This window comes from Vidua macroura, chromosome 4 (genome assembly GCF_024509145.1).
Source record: "Vidua macroura isolate BioBank_ID:100142 chromosome 4, ASM2450914v1, whole genome shotgun sequence".
NCBI classification, from domain to species: domain Eukaryota; kingdom Metazoa; phylum Chordata; class Aves; order Passeriformes; family Viduidae; genus Vidua; species Vidua macroura.
This window is the reverse complement of record NC_071574.1, coordinates 46,131,784-46,153,655: the sequence shown is the minus strand read 5'-3', so window position 1 is coordinate 46,153,655 and position 21,872 is coordinate 46,131,784. Positions and strand designations below refer to the sequence as shown.

The 21,872-nt window shown below is 42.1% G+C and overlaps 2 protein-coding genes across 9 annotated transcripts in view; one reads left to right on the top strand and one right to left on the bottom strand.

The window, feature by feature from the left end:
- PPAT (phosphoribosyl pyrophosphate amidotransferase) overlaps positions 1–9,392 on the bottom strand; it is a 42,644-nt gene extending 33,252 nt beyond the window's left edge. Inside the window, exon 1 of one of the 2 annotated variants that reach the window (XM_053976575.1) lies at positions 9,076–9,392. In XM_053976575.1, coding sequence (XP_053832550.1) covers positions 9,076–9,203 — 128 coding nt within the window. In that variant the 5' untranslated portion in view covers positions 9,204–9,392. Of the gene's footprint in view, positions 1–8,517; positions 8,765–9,075 lie in introns of those variants that run through there. The other variant, XM_053976576.1, reaches the window with a different exon arrangement.
- PAICS (phosphoribosylaminoimidazole carboxylase and phosphoribosylaminoimidazolesuccinocarboxamide synthase) overlaps positions 1–19,978 on the top strand; it is a 41,022-nt gene extending 21,044 nt beyond the window's left edge. For 4 of the 7 annotated variants that reach the window (XM_053976566.1, XM_053976567.1, XM_053976568.1 and 1 more), the window contains 10 exons: positions 538–728; positions 9,775–9,820; positions 10,505–10,702; positions 13,546–13,724; positions 14,401–14,580; positions 14,671–14,784; positions 16,590–16,673; positions 16,777–16,957; positions 17,934–18,092; positions 18,752–19,978. In XM_053976566.1, the coding sequence (XP_053832541.1) occupies positions 538–728; positions 9,775–9,820; positions 10,505–10,702; positions 13,546–13,724; positions 14,401–14,580; positions 14,671–14,784; positions 16,590–16,673; positions 16,777–16,957; positions 17,934–18,092; positions 18,752–18,918 (1,499 nt within the window). In that variant the 3' untranslated portion in view covers positions 18,919–19,978. Of the gene's footprint in view, positions 1–537; positions 729–8,729; positions 8,795–9,472; positions 9,509–9,774; positions 9,821–10,504; positions 10,703–13,545; positions 13,725–14,400; positions 14,581–14,670; positions 14,785–16,589; positions 16,674–16,776; positions 16,958–17,933; positions 18,093–18,751 lie in introns of those variants that run through there. The other 3 variants (XM_053976571.1, XM_053976573.1, XM_053976572.1) reach the window with 3 other exon arrangements.
- Positions 19,979–21,872: the final 1,894 nt, after the last annotated feature.

Genomic DNA, 21,872 nt, shown 5'->3' with positions numbered 1-21,872 from the left:
ATAGAAATATGTGGCATGTGATCTGATATGGGGAAGGTCCGCAGCTTATTTTTCTTCCTGCAAAACTGACAGGCCCTAAATAAAGTCAAACAATGAGTTACAAAAAACTTAGTTTTAAGGAGCTCACCACTATTTTTAATACCAAAATGATATCTACAGACAGTTGAAGATGAATGATCTGAACATTGTATTTTTTTAATTCAACCTGTTTAGTTCACCACCACAAACTGTACTAACTCCATATTTAATCACTCTGTGTGATTGAATAGACTTTCATTTATTGCCTATTATGTAAGTACCTCTTGGAGAGGGCTGCAGCTAGGCAAAACTGAAAGTTTGAGATATAAGTGATTTTTACAGGGTCTGCTGCATTCCTACTCTCCATTATACAATGATCCCTTATACAACACCAGGTAATGCCTGCCAAAAGAGTAGATCAGAAGAACAGCTTTAGGAAAATCCAGCATGTGCTAAACTTCAGTGTCAGCAGTTCATTGACTTGTGCACTCTAACCACGTACTTTGCTTTTGTCCACAGAGGTGTCACCTGTTCCACTTAAGAAAAGTGCTTCTGAAAACACCTTACTCCACTTCCAAAAACTATTAACAGAGAGAGTGCATACAGTAACAGAAGGCAAAAAGTTACTGTTTGAAAGGCTTTGTAAGCAGGAAGAAATGCAAGACCTCAACAGAACACAGCTGTATACTGATCCATCAGCCACACAACAGGTTGGTTTCACAAACTTTCTATGAAATTAACATGCAAATAGATTCTGTCAAATAGTATGAAAGGAAATACTTAAGAGTGTAGGTTACCCATATGAGTACATGCTTGTTTCCCTTTAATACAGTCACCTTCAGCCATTTACACTAAAGCAAGGTGTGAGTTTCCATCATAATCCTTTACTATGAGCTTTTAGTGGTGATGTCAGTTAGTCGAATAAAAATATTACCTCAGCCTATGTATCTTGGTTCACCTACATACCACAATTAGCAGCCATAATTGAAAGAAGATAATACTTTAACTCAAAGAAAACATGTAGAGTTGAAATTTCATCCCATCATTTCCAACTACCATCTACATGGTCTTCCGAACAAGTTAGTCCTCTGCAATTAGCCAAACAGTTGAAGCCATAGGAGAACTTTCTTGTTAGGCAGGGCTGGTGGGGAAAATACAACTCTTAACTCCTTAACCAGCATTTACCCTCCTCCTGGCCTCTCTCCCTGCTTATGCTGGTGTGGGGGAATGCTGAAGGCTTGCAACAATGTGCAGCACTGAACTGGAGAATTCAGTGAACCAGAAAGAAAGTACACAGAATTGATGCCTACGTAGAAGGGGCAGGCATGAGTTATGGTCCCTGTTCTGTACTGGGCCAGGGGTCTGTTATGTCCAGTAACCCACAGAAAAGATAGAAACAGTGTAGGGAACAATGACAGGCATGACATGCTAAGAGACAAATGCCATAACGTAACTGCTACTCCGCAAAATCCTACCAGCCACTACTTCATTTTGTGGTTGTGTAAGTACTTTATGGTCTGTATTACATTTGCAGGGTTTTTCTTTCAGTGTATTTCAGAAAAATAACTTTCTGGATCTCAGTCATGTTTGGGCATAGACCTACACAGCCCGGCCCAAGCCATGTCAGTTCTGTGCACATAGAAAGACACAACTCAAGTCAAACAGTCAAGTCCTTATTGCAGCAGCAACAGCCACCAGGTTTATTTATACACAGAGGCCTAAATTCCATCCAAGTCCCTCCTCATAAAACTTTACATAAAAATATTACTGGATATAATGCGTTATTTCCTGCTCTATGCTTAATTATTTCCTAGTCAGTTCTGCTATGAGAAACATTATGAAGGCAAATACTTTCCACCAAGGTGTATTTAATCTGCCATTTGACTAGCATTTTTAAAACAATTCCGAGAAGTCAGGAGAGAGATTCCTAGAAAATAATAGTTTTTTGCTAATGTTAATTTATACAGTCACATGGATACACAATTTTTTTAGTGTATGCTTATCTACCACTTTTCAAAATTTACACTAATTTCTCAGTATAAACCTTCTTCCAACAAGAAGATTCCCCTTTTCTCCATGCTACTCTTGAGTAATCCAGTTCTTGCTGGATGCCCTATAAACCAGTTCATTTCACTAACCTCACACAAGACTAGCCCATCTAGTAAGAAAAAACCCTAAATGTTTTTCCTGTGTCAGTTGATGTAGCTCAGCAAGTTCCCAGATGTGCCAGGACTAACTCTGAACAGCTGAAAAGTTACTTTTGTTGCAGTGTGCCTCTCCTTTTAGAAGAAATACTAACTTGAGGGAAGCAGGTAGCACTGCAGAGATGACAAACTCCACTTTAAATTCTGCATGATGCACAAGGATCCAAATCTTTCCAAACCTTGCTGTCATTCAGTACAATGGCCCAAAAAAACCCTTTATCTCCTTCCAGAAAATAAAAAATAAAAACTTTTAATTCATTAAAATCAGCAGTCCTTTCAAGAATATGTATCTGTTTTTAAATGCTGATATTCAGGTGAGTAAAACACAAAAGCATTGAGGCAAACGATTTGCTGAATTCTTAGCAGGTCAGAGCAGAGAATTGCAGAGCACACTTGCAGTCTTTACTTGGAAATGATTCATGTCAACACTAGGTGGTAGACATGAAGCAAGAATTGACAGAAAAAAGAGAACACAAGACTGTTTACTTTCCAAGTAAAAGGCTTTTTTCCCTCAGAAAAGTTTTCAGAGAGTAGGATTTATCAAACAAATACCAAAGAAGGTGGACTTCCCTTTGTGTTGGATTCCTCTTCTATTCTGCTTTGTGACTGCAAAGGATAGCTTGCTTTTTGTAAATGTTTTGTCAGAAAGATGTCTTCTGCCCTGCTGTTCATTTATTGTTGATCAAAGATGGTAAGAGATGTCAGATGTAAGATGGGGCATTTGGCATCATCTGATATTTGTGCACTACTCCCTTTTATACAGTTAACAATTAATTTACTTGAGACAGATAAAATGATATCAAGACAACCTTTCTTCACTGAGGCTGTAGTTACAATTCCGCATAACTTCTTGCTTAGAGACAAAATTACCAGGAATGTTGACATTTATAATTCTGGTTGTCTAGGGCTATGATCTGTCTCCTTTGGACAGCATCCCAGGGGGTAGTGACAAAGGGCTAAATAGAATGTTGCTAGGACAAAGGTTTTCTCAAAACAGTCCCTTCAGAAATAGTATCAGTTAATCTAACTCATTCTCCCAGTGTATTTTTATATCCACTAAAATTTTGCTGTGGCTCTTCTGTCTGTGATCACAGCCTTACATTTATTACAGTCACACAATATTTAGTCCAGACACACTTATGGCCCAGTGACATGGAACATGGGCCACCATCTGACACATGCTAAATGGTTATGTGTAGAGAACTACCACAGGACTGCAGTGGTTTGGGAGGAGAGCCTTTCTTAGACATAGCTCCTCAACAGAAAGGCCAGACAAAGTCAACATGTCCATGTAACTGAACCTGGGAATCTTAATATAAATTAGATTATGAAAACGTTCCAGCTTAATAATCAAAACCAAGTTATGGTGGCGAGAGCATCAAGCCTATAAATAACAGAGATTTTTAGTCTTCTCCCTCCTCAAATATCTGCATTACTGCCAGAGGACCATTAAGATTAGTGTAGGGGCAAATCTGTCTCCGCCCCAGTTTGCAAATGGCAATACTGAGATTTTTCAGTTGTAGCAGATACATGGAACTATTACCACTCTGACTTACATTAAAAAGCTTCATTCTTCTCTAAAACACACTCATTCACTAAGATGAGTGGGTCACTTTATACATCTTTGATAGGACTGTTGGAAAGTCCTCTGCATGCCCTTTTACATTATTCGAGAAACTGTTTGGGCCAAAGGCTTTGAGAATGAGCTTCAGGAAGCAGAAATGCTTGCACTGGTGGTGGATCCACAAACACTATCTGCATCATTGGCTTTAAAGACTCTGCCTTCAGTCATCCTCTGCTTCTTACACAGCTAGGTCTCCTTTGTGTTGGCACAAGCATTCACATGGCCACGTGTCTACCCAACTGACAGAACTGATTTAAATTAAAACTAAACCAATAAAAAGCTCCTCCAAACAACCCTGTTTTTTTTAATGGGAATGGTAATGTAAGACATGGCAGATAGTGAAGCCAGGAGAGTATATATGAACTGAACTACCCACTGATAGCACAGGTTGCTGCATAAAACCTTCCCTCCATGCATGAGGCTCAAATTTAAGGTATGGGCAGACAAGCCAACCAAGCAATCCTGTGAAAATTACTGGGGAGATGTACAATGCCTATATGGATGACTTTTCTACAAAGTACAGAAGAATGAACAGTCTCACCCCAGCCCTCTCTAGCTAGGTTAATGTAATGGGAAGTCTGTTGGCCACAATAAACATAACAGCTGCCCTCAGAAATGTCCTCTTGTATCTCATGTTTTGCACCATTTCCCTCCTGTTTTTTTCCACTCCTTATAACATTCTCTAATTCCAGCTAGTTACTCCACATTCAGAGATAAAAGCTTAGACTGAACTACATTTGGTGACATGTACATTGAAGAGACCTCAACTTGGTTAGAATGAAATCTGGCTTCTCTTCACTTTCCCAAAAATGAGAGGAACCTGAGCCCTGCAGGATGTTACATAAAACAGCCTAGCAGATGGAAGAGCTCACCATAGCAAAAAGGCCTTTTTCCTCCTCTCTTCTTGCAGGAGCAAGCTTTGCAGAATGTAATTAAGTCAGGCTGTCATTACCTGCAGCACACAATGGCCTAAAACTTGAACCAAGATAGAACTAAAAGAAGGGTTTTTACATCTGCATTCTGTGTCTGAAAGTACTCAGGAATGTTTTATCAGCACATAAAGCAAGAATGTTATTGTAAAATAGCATACAGACTCAGTAACTAGCTAGGCAAAACTCTTACCCTGTATATTCCTAAATATGACGAATTACAAAATTTGGTATTTAGACAATTAGGACATTTGACACTGCACTTCTTGCACCTGGGAATGAGGGATATGTTGAACTCATAATGTGTTCTTGAGATGAAAGGAAAAGATAAATACCTTACACACCAAATTATCAGGATCATTACCTGTAGTATATCTGAATTCCTCCGAAAATTCCCATCTAAATACTATTGCAATTTTAAGCTTTTTGATTGAAAGATTTACAGTGTAAGTCACAATACCAATGGTTTGCTAAATTGCCTTTTGAAAAACCCCCATTTTGTAGCCAAATGTTGTATATAAAATGTAGATGAACACTTTGATTATGCTATATTGAATGTAGGTATTTGGAAGGATGGCTAATAGGAAGCAACCAGTGATTTTACTGGATTAAAAGAGAAGTGTCTTACATCGGTGATTATCTGGGTTCTGTTATATGAGTTTTAATAACGGACAGTAACAGAAAAGTTATCAAAAAGTGCACTGGCCAAGCCTCCACTGATAACAAGTTCCATACACAAGCCCAGCTGAGACAAGGAATATTCCCTGACTTAATGGGACTTCCACCTTCATAGAAGAGGGCTTTTAAAGACTTTTTCTAAAAATGAGTACAAAGCTGGTACACTCAGGTTTCAGTACACAGTATTACTGCCAAAAATATTTTCCAGAGAATTTTGCAAAAAGTTAACATAAATCACATTTCTTCGAAGATTAACTTTGCAAATTTGTCCTGGTCAAGGACTCAAATGACGTCTAATAGATTTGTAATTCAGAGTAACTCCTCCTCCCTCACCGCCCCCAAGAAAATCCTCTCCTTACCAACATCCTCTGATTTTATTTTGGCATGCTGTCAGTGCATTTTGCAGTGACCCTGTTGTTTGGCTTACAAAATGCAGAGATGATTTAGACCATCCACTTTTAAGCCTTGTTAATGTTGATGCCAGAGTAACATGATTTGCTTGAGCAGAATTAAGTTAATGAGCATTCACTGCTAACATAGCTGTAAAATGTTACCATGGTGTCAAGTTAAATTGATAAAATGTTCTAAGTGTGTTGAAGGCCTTGATTAGACTGTGAGTAAGAATATACTGGTTTTTGTTTTAATTCACAGTTCACCATTATAAAGTTAAAGTCAATAAAATGCTGTGTTCTAACGCCTGCTACAAAGGAGTGAGAATTTAAGCCCCAACAATTAGCAGCTTTTTAATTATTAAAAAAAGTGCAACCCCAAACAACTTTTAAAGTTGTTTCTGCTAATGTCACAATAGTGAAACTACAAGTTTATCTTCTATCTTTGATTATGAACCTACTTGTGGGCTCTCGAACTTTGCTTACATATACACATCAATTTTTCATGCTGAACAGTTTCAGTGAGTGAAGCAGCAAGCACTGCTCATACACACCACTGAACACATGTTTAAATATTCTGGTTGCTTGATGCAGCGTACAGAGTTTCAGTTTTTCAGCTGCAAACATCCCCACTGAAGAAAATCTCTTCAATGCCACAGTAATAAAAACTATCAACTCACTCTTGGTCATTTATCAGAAACAACCAAGTCCTTCACCTTGCTGCAACCAGCAGCAAAGCACAAAGAATTTGTGCTGCATGTTTTTGTGGCATCTAACAAATACTCTGGATTTTTACACATACAGGTAAGATTTCAAAGATTTGAAATTATAACATGTTCTCCCCTTTGTGGCCCAGGAATCTCAGAAATGCAGCTTGATACAATGCCATGCTTTAATATTCTCAATTTTAAAATCTAAGACAAATTAAAGGTCAAATTCTGTAGTTTGATTTATTGCACAGTTCTAATTTCAATATAGAAGAACATTCTTATATCAAAAGGCAGTAATCATTACATAAATATCTTTTGAAGAATATTTATTAATTTGAAGGTGATGTCTAAGGACTGTATTTTCTAGTGGCCAGTCAAATTTCTGTTAGTCACTCAGGCCTGACTTGGATGGTTCGTTAATATTTACTATAACCTTTTTTCATATTTAGTTATTTTGAAAGGCCTGTAGTTAAGAGAAATGTTAGTTTTCATGGGCCTAATGCAGTTTACTGATTCAGTTAATGCTAAACTTTAACTCTGGTTTTCAAGAGACATTCCAAAAAGTAAAAAGAAAAACAGCTGTTATCCTATTACTTCCTGATTGGGATGCCAGCTCTTCTACCCATCGTAATAGGAAAAATGCAAGGAGAGAAACATTAGCAAAGAAAATAGGAACATCTCAGCTGTTGAACAGAATTTTATTGAGTGCTTGCAAAGGTATACCTAATGGAACAGACTGTTTCACTTTTACAGGTGCAATGTTTATGCCTTTAGGAAAGCATCCCTTAAAAATTTTGACCATTACTGAGTTAGATCAGAATCGGAGATAGTGCTTATATGCCTCTAGGTGTGTAGCTTCCTGTAGAATTTGTGAATGAATGATTAATTTAAATCATAGTATAGATATTGGTGTGTAGAGTTGTGTCCCCCACAGGGGATATCTGATATTAAAAAGCTCAGTCAAATTAAATATATTTGTCAAGTGCCCATCAAAGAAAAAAAAATAAACAACAAAGCATATTGAAAAGTTGAAATAAGGTTGCAATGAAAACTGAGATAATAAGATGCAAAATAATGAAAATACATCAATCATTTTATTTCCACCTAAAATACTCCAGGTCTACCAGTGCAACTGTAAGCACAAACAAGGTAAGATTATTTCCAGCCTCTTCAGAGGCTGGAATGATGCAAGCTAAAATGAGACTATTGTTTCATTTTACATGAAAACCATGGTGTTGTTCCTGGGACTTTGGCTGTATCACTCCAAATAAAAACATTTTTGGTGGACACTGGCAAATATATATACCTGCAGCTGAAAGAGAATTATTAGCATACGAGAGTCACGTAGGAATGCAGCATTTTACCAGGAAAAGTAGATGAAACTCTACTGTAATAAACAGAAAATCTCCATGTAAACGATTTTGTATTGTTGGTCCAAAACCAATTTCAGAGCGACATTTGCATGTCTGTGACCTCAGAAATACAAAGAATGTATTTTATCTATTCAGTGCATGTGTACCTACCCATGCCCAGGTTACCTAGGTAGCCCACCTGCCTAGACTGTCAGGACTGTATTTACTTAGCACACTTTTTCCAGCTGTGAAATCAAGCACAGCAAACAGGCTCAGCATGTACTACTAAACGACCTTGTGCACGCCTGGCTGTGCATGTGTTCCCATAAGGACCATATCCCTTTTTGGCACCACCGAAAAAATGATTGGTATATGTCAGTCCATAACATTATTGTTTTGAATACCAACCAGATGGAAGCAGAACCCAAACTTCATTCTGTAGCTCTGCATCCACATGGATGCCAGGGAATCAGGTCTGTTGTACTTTGCCATAGATATGTCAGGTAGAAGTTTTACTGTATCATGATGATAAATCTAAATCACTACCGCTAGTAGGAGCCTAAAAACGCTTAAGAACTGCTCAATTTCGGTAGCCTCGGATTGTGTGACTTACACTTTAAGGTGAGCATCTCGAGAATGACGGCCGGGCCTCGCCGCGACTCGGGCAGGAGGTCACCGCTCGGCGTGGCCGGGACGGGGCTGCGGGCGCATCCTGCTCCGCGGGGCGTACTCCCCCTGCCGCCCGGGGCTCATCCCCGCCGCCCGGGACGCGGCCACGCCGCGGGCTCCGCGCAGGGACGTGGGAACGCCCGGGCCGGTGACGCGGGTCCGGCAGCGAGAGCGGATGCGACTCAGGCGAGATGCAGCCGAGGTCCAAAGGCGTTCGACAGGTCTCCTTCGGCGGGACCGGCCCGGGAGGCAGGAGGCGGAGGGGTGTTCCTTGCACTTCGCCTCCGGGATGCTGGCGGGGCTCTCCGCCGGGACGGAGCGGAAGGGACCGGTCCGGGCGCTCCCCTCCTCTCCCAGAGCGCTCCCGCCGCCGCAGACCCGAGGCCCTCCAGGCTGCACGTGCCGCCGCACGGCCCCGAGCAGCCGCCGCGGCCCGGTCCGACACCGAGCCGCGTCCGGGCGGCCCCGTCCGGGCACACCTCACCCCCCGCGCCCCTCTTACCTGTGCTGCAGCCCCACCAGTCCCAGCGTGATTACATGGGGCACGTCCAGCTCCGTGGGCCAGGCGCCGGAGGCGATGCAGCCGAACACGCCGCACTCCTCCCGGATGCCCAGCTCCTCCAGCTCCATGGCGCGGGCAGCACGTGGTGGCGCGGCGGCCCCGCTCCAGCTCCCTGTCCCAGTCCCGGTCCCGGTCCCGCTCCAGCGGCTCCCGCGCGCTGCTGCCGGCGGCGCGCTCAGCCCACAACGCCGCTCCGCCCGGAGATCCCGGTGGCCCGCCGGGCGCCTCCCGCCCTCATTTACATACGGGGGGGCGACACCGCACCCCCGGCCCGCTCCGCCGCCTCGCCCGGCCCCGCCTCCCCTAGATTCCACTCTGCCCGCCACCCCGCGGGGCGCACCAGGCCGAGGGGATGTTTGCCCGCGGGGTGAGGGTGCCGGGGGCCGGTTCCCGGGCGCGGTGTGACGCCCGCATTGGCCGGGCAGAGGGCCGGGGCTGTGTTTGCACGGGACGGGGGGGGTGATGCTGCCGGCCGGGGTTCGCTCGGGGGGCTCGGCGGGGCCGCCCCGCGGCGTAGGGCGGCGATTGGCGGGCGATGTCGCGGCCCGCTGCCCGGGCTGCCCGCCCCTTCCGCCGGCCCCTTCTTACCCCGGCGGCCGAGCCCTGCGGTGTGCGCTCAGGCTCTCTCTTGTGCCCTAGGTGCCCGCGCCCGCTCCCGCCGCAGCCATGGCCCCCGCAGCATCAGGTAACCGAGCGGTCGTCGGGGGTGGGTTGGTCGGTCGGAGGTGCGGCTCTCGGGGGGCCGGTGCCCGCTCAGCGGCTTGGGGTATAGGTGCTTGGGGACCAACTTTTTCATGGAGTGATTTTATTTTTTTAGGGTTTTTTAATTATTTCTTTTTCCGTGGGTAGTCGCTCGTACGCGAGGGTGGGCACGGCTGCAGGAGAGGTGGCGGGGGCAGCTCCGGGCGCAGGATGCTGGGGACGGCAGCTGCCCCGCGCCGCTCGTATCGCCGAGCTCCGGGATTGCCCCGAAGTTTGAAGAAGAAGAAAAAAAAAAAGGAAAGCGGCGGGGCTCTTGGCCGCCGCGCTCAGGCGGCAGCTCCCGGCTGCCAGCGGCTGTGGGGGCGGCTGGGGCACCGCCGGAGCGGCCCGGCCGCGGCTGGCGCGGCCCCCGTGGCGCCGAGAGCGCCGGGCGGAAGCCTTGAGCGGGGCTTTCGCCCTCCCTTTGGGGGCAACGTGACCAAATCGCTCCGTGGGTTGGGGCTCAGGGAGCTCCTCGTGGTCAGGGACCGCAGCGCAGGTTCCTGCTGGATCCCCATGGACTAGAAGGTGGTGGCTCTGCTTGCGGAAGTAAACAAATCTTTGCGATGCAAAAATGATTTTTTTTTTCTGTTTTTTTGTGTTTTGTTTTGGTTTTTTGTTCCTCTAGACCTGAAACTTGGCAAAAAAGTTAATGAAGGTAAAACGAAAGAAGTGTACGAGCTACCAGATATCCCGGGATGTGTTCTCATGCAGTCAAAAGACCAAATAACGGCGGGAAATGCAGCCAGGAAGGACCGAATGGAAGGGAAGGCTGCCATTTCGAACACAACGACAAGCTGTGTGTTTCAGCTGCTTCAGGAAGCTGGTCAGTATTTTAAAGGCAAACTGTGTGTGCTTGTATGTTACAGACATTATTACGAAACAGTATTGTTTTATAAGAGAGTTTAACCAGCCTTGAGGCTCTTGTGGTTTTTTTAGTCTCTTTTTATTAGCTTTTAATTATGCTTTTCTCTCTGGTACTTTAGAGCTGGGTGAGTGACTTGTTCATTTGGAACATGAGAGTATCTGCAGTAATCTAGTGTTGCAGATAACTGCAATAGTTTCTCCTGCTTGTTTGGACACGCCTCTAATCCCCTCCCCTCTGCTTTTGTCAGTTCTTCCATACCCTACACTTCCTTACCTGTAACTCTGGGCTGGATGCATCTGCCTTGCTTTACTACATCTGCATGCATAGAGCACACTTCTAGCTAGTGGTACTACAACACTATGTCTAGGCATTGTGAAATCTGTGTATGTAAGCTGAAACATAAAATCAGGGTGTCTTTTCCCTCCCTCAGTTGTGTGTAATAGCAGTATAAACTTCCTGTAAGCTTTGCACATAAAACTTGCAAGGACCACATTGCAAAATACATTTATCAGTCTGTATTGAATGTATCAGGACTTCAATCTTTACTTTAAAAGATTCAAAGCATTTCTGATGCTAGCAGTGAGTTTTATGGACTACATAACTTAAGTCACTCAAGTAAGTTTAGTACCACATTTCCAGAAATGGAGCCAGTAGCTTTGCTTTGAAAAAGCCTTTTGAAGTGTCTTTCACTGAGTAGTTGGCAAGTTGCAAAGAGGAATTCGTGCTGGTGGTGAGTCTGCTAACAGTACTAGAATACAGGCACTAGTAAGCTTAGCTAAGATTGGTTATAGCTGTGTGCTCCATGTGCTTTGAAACGTTCGCACAAAGATTGCTTCAGGCACCAGCTGAGTTACTCTGGAATTTGTAGTATCTGTTGTAAGGTATGGTGATATCTAACTGTGAAGTCCTAGCATGTTTCATTTGGGGAAGAGAAAGATGGTTTCTCTAAAGTTATATCTTTGTCTCAGCCCATATTTTAAGAACTACTTGACACATACCAAGTAATTCAGCGTAATCCTGTGTCATGGGCTTTCTTGGGAAGTCTGTTATGCATACACTACTAAGAAGCCTTCTAGGTATTTGATTATTTTTGCAGTTGATTAAAACTTCTGATTTTCATTTAGGAGCAATTAGTGAGATGTTTTGCCTAATTCTTGAGTGGCAATAATTCAGATAACAATCAAAATACTTAATAACCTACAGATGTGCACTTTTAACATGAAGAAGCCATTCTGTTGAACTCTCAAAAATTCATGAGTGGCTTGTACATAACTTCCACAGGTGCCATGGAAAAACCATGCAGAGTAAACTGCAGCTGCATTTTAAAGCAACAAAAGAACTTTGAGGGTTCTTCTTCAGTTCCCTTATTTCAGTGGTGTAAATGCCGATAGTGGGAATGCCTAATTGTAGAGGGTGTTTGTTTGTTTGCCTTGCGCAACTCTTCTTTACCTACTCTTTCAGAAGTGATGATTTACGAAGCTCTGTTAAAGTTTCTCTCCCTTTTATAATAGAGCTCATGTCAGCCTAGCAAAAGCACATATCTGCATGATGAAAAATGTAGTGGTGAACTGGACAGGACCTTAATGTGCATTTGATTAAATCATTCTGCCTTTGAAGGAAATGCACCAAACTTTGAAGAGTTAGAGTTCATATTTTAAGACTTTTTGTTTCTTCCTTTATGTTCTGGAAGTGGAATGGAATAGAACTGCTTGGTTTGACTGAGTGCAACTCCTTTCCTTCTGTTTCTGGCAGATGCCGACTGGGCTTGGCAGTTGTCTTGCCCTGGTCAGGTATGCAATGCAGAATCCCCAGGCAGGTGCAAAGGAGAGCTGCTTTATTGCAAAAACCAGGCCTTTTTAAGCAGTTAGCCCATTATCAGCTACATAGTTTTAAATCATAACAAACATAATTCAAACAACCGCCATAGCCCACGATGTGAACGCACAATGGTTATAGAACTTGTTTTTTTACCTCTAAGTCAGCTGAGACACATTCCCATAGTCCTTTTCTACTTAGCCAAAGTAACAGGCCTGAGCCATGATTTTACAAGGCCTTCCTTCTGTAAGGTTTTACCTATCTGCAACAGCCAGGGGGAAAGGTGGGACTTTCTTCAAGAGTGAAATTGAAAAAAGAGCCATTTTGCACTTAGGGTGCTGATCTGCATGTTGGCTGTGCCTGTTTAATATGAGGTCCATCATCTTACAATTATGTAGGAAGGTTGACTTGTTGCAGCAGGTTTTGAGTGCACATGCTTCTGAATTTGTCTTTTGCCTAATGCACCAAGATCTAGTGTCCTAAATAACTTAGTTTGTGATGAAAGGGAGGACAAAGCCATTCTCTCTGCCCCATCTGCTTTTATTAAGCAAAGTAGTAAAGACTGTTGTGCTCTTGTTATTCTTTTGTAAAGCTCCAATTACTGTTTGATCTATAATGAATCTTTCACCAGAGAACATAGTTGGGTACTTGGTTGCTGCTAATTATTTTTTTAAACAAACAAAAACATTGTGAAGGATAGATTTAATTTTTTAAGGCTCTGTGAACAAAATTATTTTTAAGAATAGGATTTCTGAGTTACAAGTGAGTGTTGTATGATAAAATTGGCAAAACTGATGACTTGTGGAAGATACTTGTCTTTTGCAAGGCTGGAGTGGGCTTAAAATACCCTGAAGAGATTCAGTGTGTCCCTTAAGTCCAGGGAAGAACAAGATTCAGATGTGCTTAAAATTAAAGATGTTTGTGACTATTGTTTTAACTGTGGAGTGTGCTTACTGATGGAACTAAGCTGCCATCTTTTTATTTAGGAATCAAAACAGCTTTTGTCAGGAAACAGAGTGACACAGCATTCATAGCAGCTCACTGTGAAATGATCCCAATTGAATGGGTGTGCAGAAGAATTGCTACTGGCTCCTTCCTCAAGAGAAACCCTGGTGTCAAAGAAGGATATAAGTTTTACCCACCCAAAATTGAGATGTTTTACAAGGTAAGTTTCCTTTTTGGTGATGTTAATCTAACTTAAGCAGAGCTAGAGTTCTGTATTATCTCCTTTAAAACGCTGACAGATAAAGCAAGTAGTGCTAGTGGCTGCCCAATCATCTCACTATCAGTAGTTTTGCCATTCTAATGTTTTCTTGCATTCTTGTCTAAAAGCCGTTTTGTCCCAAGTCCATACAGTAGTGGCTTACAGTGCAATCAAAGAATAACAAGCCAAGCTGTACTGAAAATTAGAAAATGTAGGTATAAGGGCTTTTTAGGCATAGGCTTAATGCATCAGTTGAAACAGAGGTGTTGATATATTGAAGAAATTAAACAGTGGTTGCATGGTGAGGGTAAGTAGCTAGCTAATAATTTAGGATTCTGAACTCCTTTGGGAATGTGTGTTGAAAGATGTATCTGGTGAACTGTAATCTAAAGTATTTGTGGTGTACCCTGTTACTCTTAAAGATGGCCAGGTGTTAAAACAAGTGTTTTCAATGTTAGTGTCATTTTTTTAATGCTAATCATAAAATACTAGTTTGAAGCCTGTTTTTGTATTTGTTACTAAGAAAAAAAAAAAAAAAAAAAAAAACAACAAAAAAACCTTGTATCTTTTAATGGCTATTTTCCTCTTATAGCAAGCTTAAATTACACCATGTATTTGTTCTGGTTTTTTTTAACAGGATGATGCTAATAATGATCCACAGTGGTCTGAAGAGCAAATAATTGAAGCAAAATTCTGTTTTGCTGGACTTAGTATTGGCCAGACTGAAGTGGATATTATGTCTCGTTCTACTCAAGCCATTTTTGAGATCCTGGAAAAAGCATGGCAGCCCCAAAACTGCACTCTTGTAGACCTGAAGGTATAAGAATCTAATTTCTCATTATCCTGGTTATGACAGGAAAAATAACACTGTAAAATTACTAAAATAGGATTCTTACTGTCTTTTTAGATTGAATTTGGTGTTAATGTGCTGACAAAAGAAATTGTTCTTGCTGATGTTATTGACAATGATTCATGGAGACTGTGGCCAGCAGGAGACAGAAGCCAGCAAAAGGACAAACAGGTGGTGCTTCAATCTTTACCTTCTAAGTGAGCAGGGGAGAAGAATGAGAAAGTAAAGCCTACAGTTTACCATCTGCTTTCAGAGTGGCTTTTTCTAGGTGGTCTTACCTTGTTACAGAGTAGTTTGTATGGTCCCTCGTGTCCAAGCCTGTTCTCATTAAATAGTTTATCTGGTTTGTGGTACATCTGTCTGTATGTCTGCAGCTGGAATACCCAACAGCACAGTCAGGAATACCTGACTGGAGCTATCATAATGAAGTGTGGGGTTTCCAGGAATTATAAGGATTTCTGACTTGCACAGATAATAAAATAGTTGATAACAGATTGGTGGGGAGAATAGAAGCTTTGGTTTCCAGGTCTGCCTCCAAGTTTCTCAGTTTATTCAGAGATTAATTATGATTATCCTCTACTAGTAGAGATCTGGTGATACTTAAGAGGGAGTTGCAGTACAGATGCTTTTCTTTGTTATTTATTTTGGTTAACCATGAATTAAATAATGTTGCCTCCAAAAGTGTTGCTAATAGACTATGCCCACATATGAGGCCTGCAGACAAGTTTGAAACGGAACTTGTCCTATATTTAAACTTAGAGCATTTATACTTCTCAAATACCTCTGAATTACCAGATGACTAGTTATGAAGGAGCTGGTTTGGGAATGCTGGTGCCAGGAGTTTGTCATGGTTGTTGGGAGTAGTGACAGAGACCCTGTGAGAGAAGGTGTTGTAGGCCACAGGGGAAGATTTCAAACTGTACATGGCAGGAAGGGTATTCATTTTAAATTGGGAAGAAAAACTGCTCTGTTGTTTACTTGACCTGAATTATATAGTAGCATGCTTGAGTGAATTGCTCTGACAGTCCCCTAACATAAGGTATGTGATATCATGTAGAACCTAGGTTGGTACAGTGCTACTGCAGGCAATCATGTCATTACAAATCCAATTTTAAAGAAGTTGTATGTTTTTCCTTAAATTTTTCCTGTGGAAAGCTTCCAAAACCTTAATACCCCTGTGGCTGAAAGTCTTTTGTGTTGTAAATGGGCATAAATTGCAGTGTAGAAGGCTGCTTATGCCTGGAATTGCTAGAAACTGTGCAAATATTTCATTTGAGGTACAGTAATAATTCTTTCCAATTATGGTAGCAAAATTAGTCTTTTGTGTACCCAAATCACATTAACTTTGTCTGCTGGTTTTGGCTGGGGTAGGGTTATTTTTCCTGACAGTGGCTAATATGGGGCTGTGTTTTGGATTTGTGCTGAACACAAGGCTGATAATAAAAAGATGTTTTTGTTATTGCTGAGCAGGGCTTACCCAGACCCCAAGGCCTTTTCTGCTTTTGGTACTGCCACACTGGCAAGGAAGTTGGGGGTGCATGGGAGGTTGGGAGGAGACACAGCTGGGACAGGTGACCCCAGCTCACCAAAGGGATATTGCAGACCATGTGACATCATGTCAGTATATGAAGTGTGGGGGAAGGAGGAAGTGGTTATGGAGAGATGTTTGGAGTTGATGGTGTTTGAGTTTCCAAGTCACAGTCATGTGTGCTGTGGCCCTGCTCTCCTGGAGATGGCTGAAACCTGCCTGCCCATGTACAGCAGTGAATGAATTCCTTCTTTTGTTTTGCTTGTGTGTGCAGCTTTTGCTTTGCCAGTTAAAATGTCTTTATTGCAACCAATGAGTTTTCTCAATTCTACCTTTCAGATTCTCTCCCTGATCTCTGGTAGGGGAGTGAGTGAGAGGCTGTGTGGGGCTTGGCTGCTGGCTGGGGTTAAACCACAACACTTCAATGCTTTTATTTTCCTTTTTTCAGTCCTACCGGGACCTGAAAGAAGTGACTCCTGAAGCACTGCAAATGGTTAAGAGAAACTTTGAATGGGTTTCAGAAAGAGTGGAGGTACCTGTTTTTATGAACATCACATCTAGACTCTGATAACTGTGTGCCTTCAATCCTGTTGACTGCTTTTATTTCTCCCCTCCCTCTCCACTCTTTTCTCTAGTTGCTTCTAAAAACAAAGAGCCAAGGTAGAGTTGTGGTGTTAATGGGATCTTCTTCTGACCTCAGTCACTGTGAGAAAATAAAAAAGGCATGTGCAACCTTTGGAATTCCTTGTGAATTAAGAGTGACCTCTGCTCACAAAGGGCCAGATGAAACCCTGAGGATCAAAGCAGAATATGAAGGTAAATGCCAAGAAATATTGATTTGGATTGACACAGCATCATGTTTCAGAATGACTTGGCAACTCTAAAAGATGGATATGGGGTTTTTCCATTTTTTGTTAAACAGAACACCAAGCTGTGTTACAATTGTGTTTCACACTTGCTAGTAGTATGACTGCTTTAAGTAATTTTGGAGTAATGTATTGTTCTACTGCGCTGCCACACTTTCCATTACTCAAAGTCTAACGTCTGCTTTTATCCCGGTATTAGAACTGCTTTGCCCAAGCCCTGATCATGTTAATTGATTTATTGTAGTACCTTGCTGGTGATGTCAACGTTTCTGAAACAAGGCAGGACAACATTTTCTCTAGCTGACTGAATATTCTCATGTGTTATATTAGGCAGATGTTGCTCCCACCATGTTTTTTCTGTTTGATGAAAACATTCTTGCTTATTACTTTAGATGCCATGAGAAAAAGATGCTTGCTTTAAATTACCCTCTTTGCCAAGAAGACTTAACATCTCTTCAAAAGTATTTATAGCCAGCAGAGGAGATACAAGAATTATTTATTTCTGTGGGAGTGTACACATTCTATGCATACCATTCTACTTGGTGAAACTACAGATGTAGTAACTGTAGTTAAAACACTTAGAGGTGAACTGTTTCAGATTTAAGGAGAAGAACACTTATAGATGCCAGAGGTTTAATGGCTATAAAGCTAAGCAGCCCCTCTTCCTCTGTTGGAGACTTCCCCTCAGAGGCAGAGTAAGAAATGCTACTTTCATCTGTGTGTGGTAAGCATAGCTGGGATTTAAGGATGTAAGATTTCTTAGAAGATATTTCTGTTGAAGGAGGAAGTTGGACACAAAATATTAGTGCCATGTAATGGAATTGAAAAGATAACTGCAAACACAGTTGTGAACTTAATGTGCCCATGAAAGTAAGTGGTAGAGAACAAGGTGGATTGCTTATCTCTGAATGTCTTCCTCCCCACAGGAGATGGAGTCCCAACAGTGTTTGTTGCAGTAGCTGGCAGAAGCAATGGTTTGGGGCCAGTAATGTCAGGTAACACTGCTTACCCAGTTGTCAACTGCCCTCCGCTCTCAGCTGACTGGGGTACTCAGGATGTGTGGTCCTCTCTCAGACTACCCAGTGGTAAGATGATCTTCAACTTATGCTCTTGTTCTAATCTAGCTCTTTTTTTGTTGTTGTTCTACTGTACACACATGGGGCAAAGCATTGGAAAAGCAGCTGGATCAGTAACAAGCGAAGTCTGTGGAAATATGTCACATACAGGCTTTGACTTCTTAATGGCAAAAAGCCCAACAGACAGAGCAAAGATTACATATGAATAATCCTTTAAAAAAGTAAACCTTGGCTTATCCTTGCTAAACATTTTATTTTTAAATTGAAAATAATATTAATGGGAATTTAAGTAATTGACTTTTGATGCATTTTCCTTATGATCAAAGATCAAATAGTATCTTTCTCAACAATCAGTGTAGGTAAACCTCAATGCTTAACTATTAATCCAGTGCATTTTTATCTATATTATTTTTGCTAGTAACTTGAGTGAAGGCCCAGAAAACTGTTACCTCTTTATAAGGGAGTCATTTGCATGATGGCTTTTGGTGTGAAGTGTCACAAAGCAGTCATATTAAAAGTAATGGAACAAGTGACATTTCACTGGCTTTAAAACTGGATCATGTGGCTCCTGGAGGCTGAAACAAGCCTTGTCTTAAATTGCTCTTCAGAGAAAATGTTTTGCTTGACTATAAACTATGCTTTAGTAAGGGGCATTCTCTTCTTTGCAGGTCTTAGCTGTCCTACTACTCTGTCACCTGAAGGAGCTGCCCAGTTTGCTGCCCAGATATTTGGGTTAAACAACCATTTAGTGTGGGCCAAACTGCGATCAAACATGTTAAACACTTGGATCTCCCTGAAGCAGGCTGACAAAAAACTTAGAGAGTGCTCCTTGTAAGTCACACTAACGAGTAACTGTTATTAGTTACACAATGATAATGGCGTGTGCATCTTCATTCGTATTAGGATTTACCCCTGGATGAGCTCAAAAGTCCTGCATCATTTCTTGCAGAAGAAAGCATTGTTAGAGCAGAATAGAGGGTTTGTTGTGTTGTCATCCTTCCCTTGTGTATTTTTTAATATAACAACTTAGTAGAGATGGGGAAGTAGTATTTTAGGTACTCTTTCTGTTGCTCCAGAATGGTGCTGTTCTGCTTTTTAGTCTATACTGTTAACTACAGACTATGTCAAGAGAATGATTTGGTGCAATCTAAATAGAATTCAACTAGTCTTCTGCATTTCTGTAACAGTAACATTCTTCCATAGTATGAATATATGTCTTGAACTAACTGAACTGGACTGCTGACAAAAGCCAGTGTTGATGCTGCTCTGCTTGCAATGATGGTATGCTTTCTCTAGCAATAAAATGGCAACATATGCTGTATTAATAGGAAAAGAGTGTGGAAAAATGTTTTAAGACCCTAAAATAAATACATGCCTTATTTTAAAAATGTATATACATACATGTATCTTTTTTAAAAATGTGTGTGTATATTTACCTCATTGATATCTTTTGGAATGATGTGATCAAGTTGACTCCAATTTGCTTGTTCATAATAAGCCATAAATACAAATGGCTTGAGTGACAGGTAACCTGGCTTATTGGCTGTTTGCTCCAACTCATGCCTAGTCCAGGCTTTGTCCTTGCAAATACTAGGCAGATCTACCTTCAGTAGTTCTGTAGGGGCTATGTGATGATGTTTGACTGTCTTCATACACTTCAATAGCTATAGCTATTCTGTGTCTATATTTCCTCACTCTGTTTCTGTGGAAATTTTACTGAACAGGGGAACAAATACTAAAGCAACAAACTTCTGGGGGGAAATCTAAGCATGACTTTCTTGTCTTTACACACACCAGTCTTCTGAGTAGGTAAGATTCTAACAAATATGCAATTACTCAAAGTATGTAACACCTATACTTTTACAATTATAAATAAACTATTGAATGCAAATCTGCTTCATGGAGATTTATTGAGTAAGTACACTCAAAAGTAGCTATCAGCTGTGGTATGTAACTTCAGGACCGCAAATTAGGTAATAATCTTGTAAGAAGCTTATGCACTAAAACCTGCATGGAACACTATTAGGTGACAGCCTTCTGAAAGATACTCTGCTACTTGATTGTCTCAGGAGTGTTGCTGTGTTCATGAAGTACTCCTCTGTGATGGTGTGGTAGGTCAGGCTTGCTCTGTAGTGTGAGTAACTGGATTAAATGTTGCTGTTGGCCTTCTTCACAGGCACTGACCACATATTAAGTGTATCTGTATAGAAGAGCTCTAAGCAGTGTTTACTTAAATGCAAGGGTTTAAAATTGGTCAAAGCTTATCCTAAAGTAAAAGAATTATAACTTTTCTTAAGAATTAGGGCAGTTGCTTTTCTAATGAATCTCTAAATGAAGTATCAATAATAGTGAGGATTCGTGAAGAACAAAGAGGCTGAAATTCCTTTGTGGCATGATCTAGATGAGGGCATTTAGTCTATTATTAGTAAATTTGCAAATAACATCAAGTTGGGTTGGCATGTTTATCTGCTTGAGGGTAGGAGGGCTCTGCAGAGGGGGCTGGATTGATGGGCTAGGGCCAGTGGTATGAGGTTCAGCAGGACCAAGTGCTGGGTCCTGTACTTTGGCCACACTAACCCTGGGCAGCACTACAGGCTTGGGGAGAGTGGCTAGAAAGCTGTCAGAAAAGGACCTGGGGATGCTGGTCAACAGCAGCTGAACATGAACCAGTGCATGGCCAGGAAGGCCAATGGCATCCTGGCCTGTATCAGCAATAATGTAACCAATAAGACTGGGGAAGTGATGATCCTCCTGCACTGGTGTGGCTGCAGTGGACACTGCTGTGTCCACTTCTGGGCCCTCACTTTCAAAAGGACATGGAGATACTGGCACATGTCCAGGGAGGGGCAACAAGGCTAATGAGGGGTCCAGAAAACGTGTCCTGTGAGGAACAGCTGAGGGAGCTGGGTTTGTTTAGCCTGGAGAAGGCTCAGGAGGGACCTCACTGTCCTCCACAGCTCCCTGAAAAGAGGCTGTAGTGGGGAGGGGTTTGGTGTCTCCTGCAGTGAGAGGACAAGAGGAGATGGCCTAAAGCTCAGACAGGGGAGATTCAGATTAGATATTAGAATTTCTTTTTCACTGTTAGTGTTGTCAGGCATTGGAATAGGTTGCCTGGGGTGGTGGAGTCACCATCCCTGGAGGTGGTCTAAAGGTGTCTGGATCTGGTACTGGGTGATAAGGTTTAATGGTTATGGGGTTGTGATAGTGCTGGGTGGATGGTTGGACTGGGTGGATGATCTTAAGGGTCTCTTCCAGTCTAGAGGACTCTGTGATTCTATGCTGTATTTGTGGAAGCAGTGACTTCCAAGTTAAGATCCTCAGGATTGTGGGGTTTTTTTAGCAAGCAAACTATTTACCAAGTTAGTACTTGCCTGCATATTTGCCAAGGCACATGTGAAAGTATGCCAACAGCTCTCCTGACAAGACACTGATGTTAACTTCAACTAGCCGGAGAATTAAGGGGTGAAGAGTCCATGCTCTTTTGTTGGCTTGGGTGAGTGAATTGGATCATCTTATCTTGTAATCAGACAAGCACCAGAGCCAACAACTGTAAAGTCTGCCCACTCAGCTGCGTAACAATACACAACCTGAGGGTGAAGTTACACAACAGGTGAAGGTGTAATTTCCTATTCGGCCCTACCCAGCACTACACTGGGTGTTGGCTCTGATGGGTAGTCAACCTGACAAGCTTACTAGCCACCTGACCACCCTTGCACCATGCTGGGATACACAACTACAGCCAGCCACTGGTGTCTCTTCAGCCCATAGTGCTGTGCTGTCTGTAGTCCT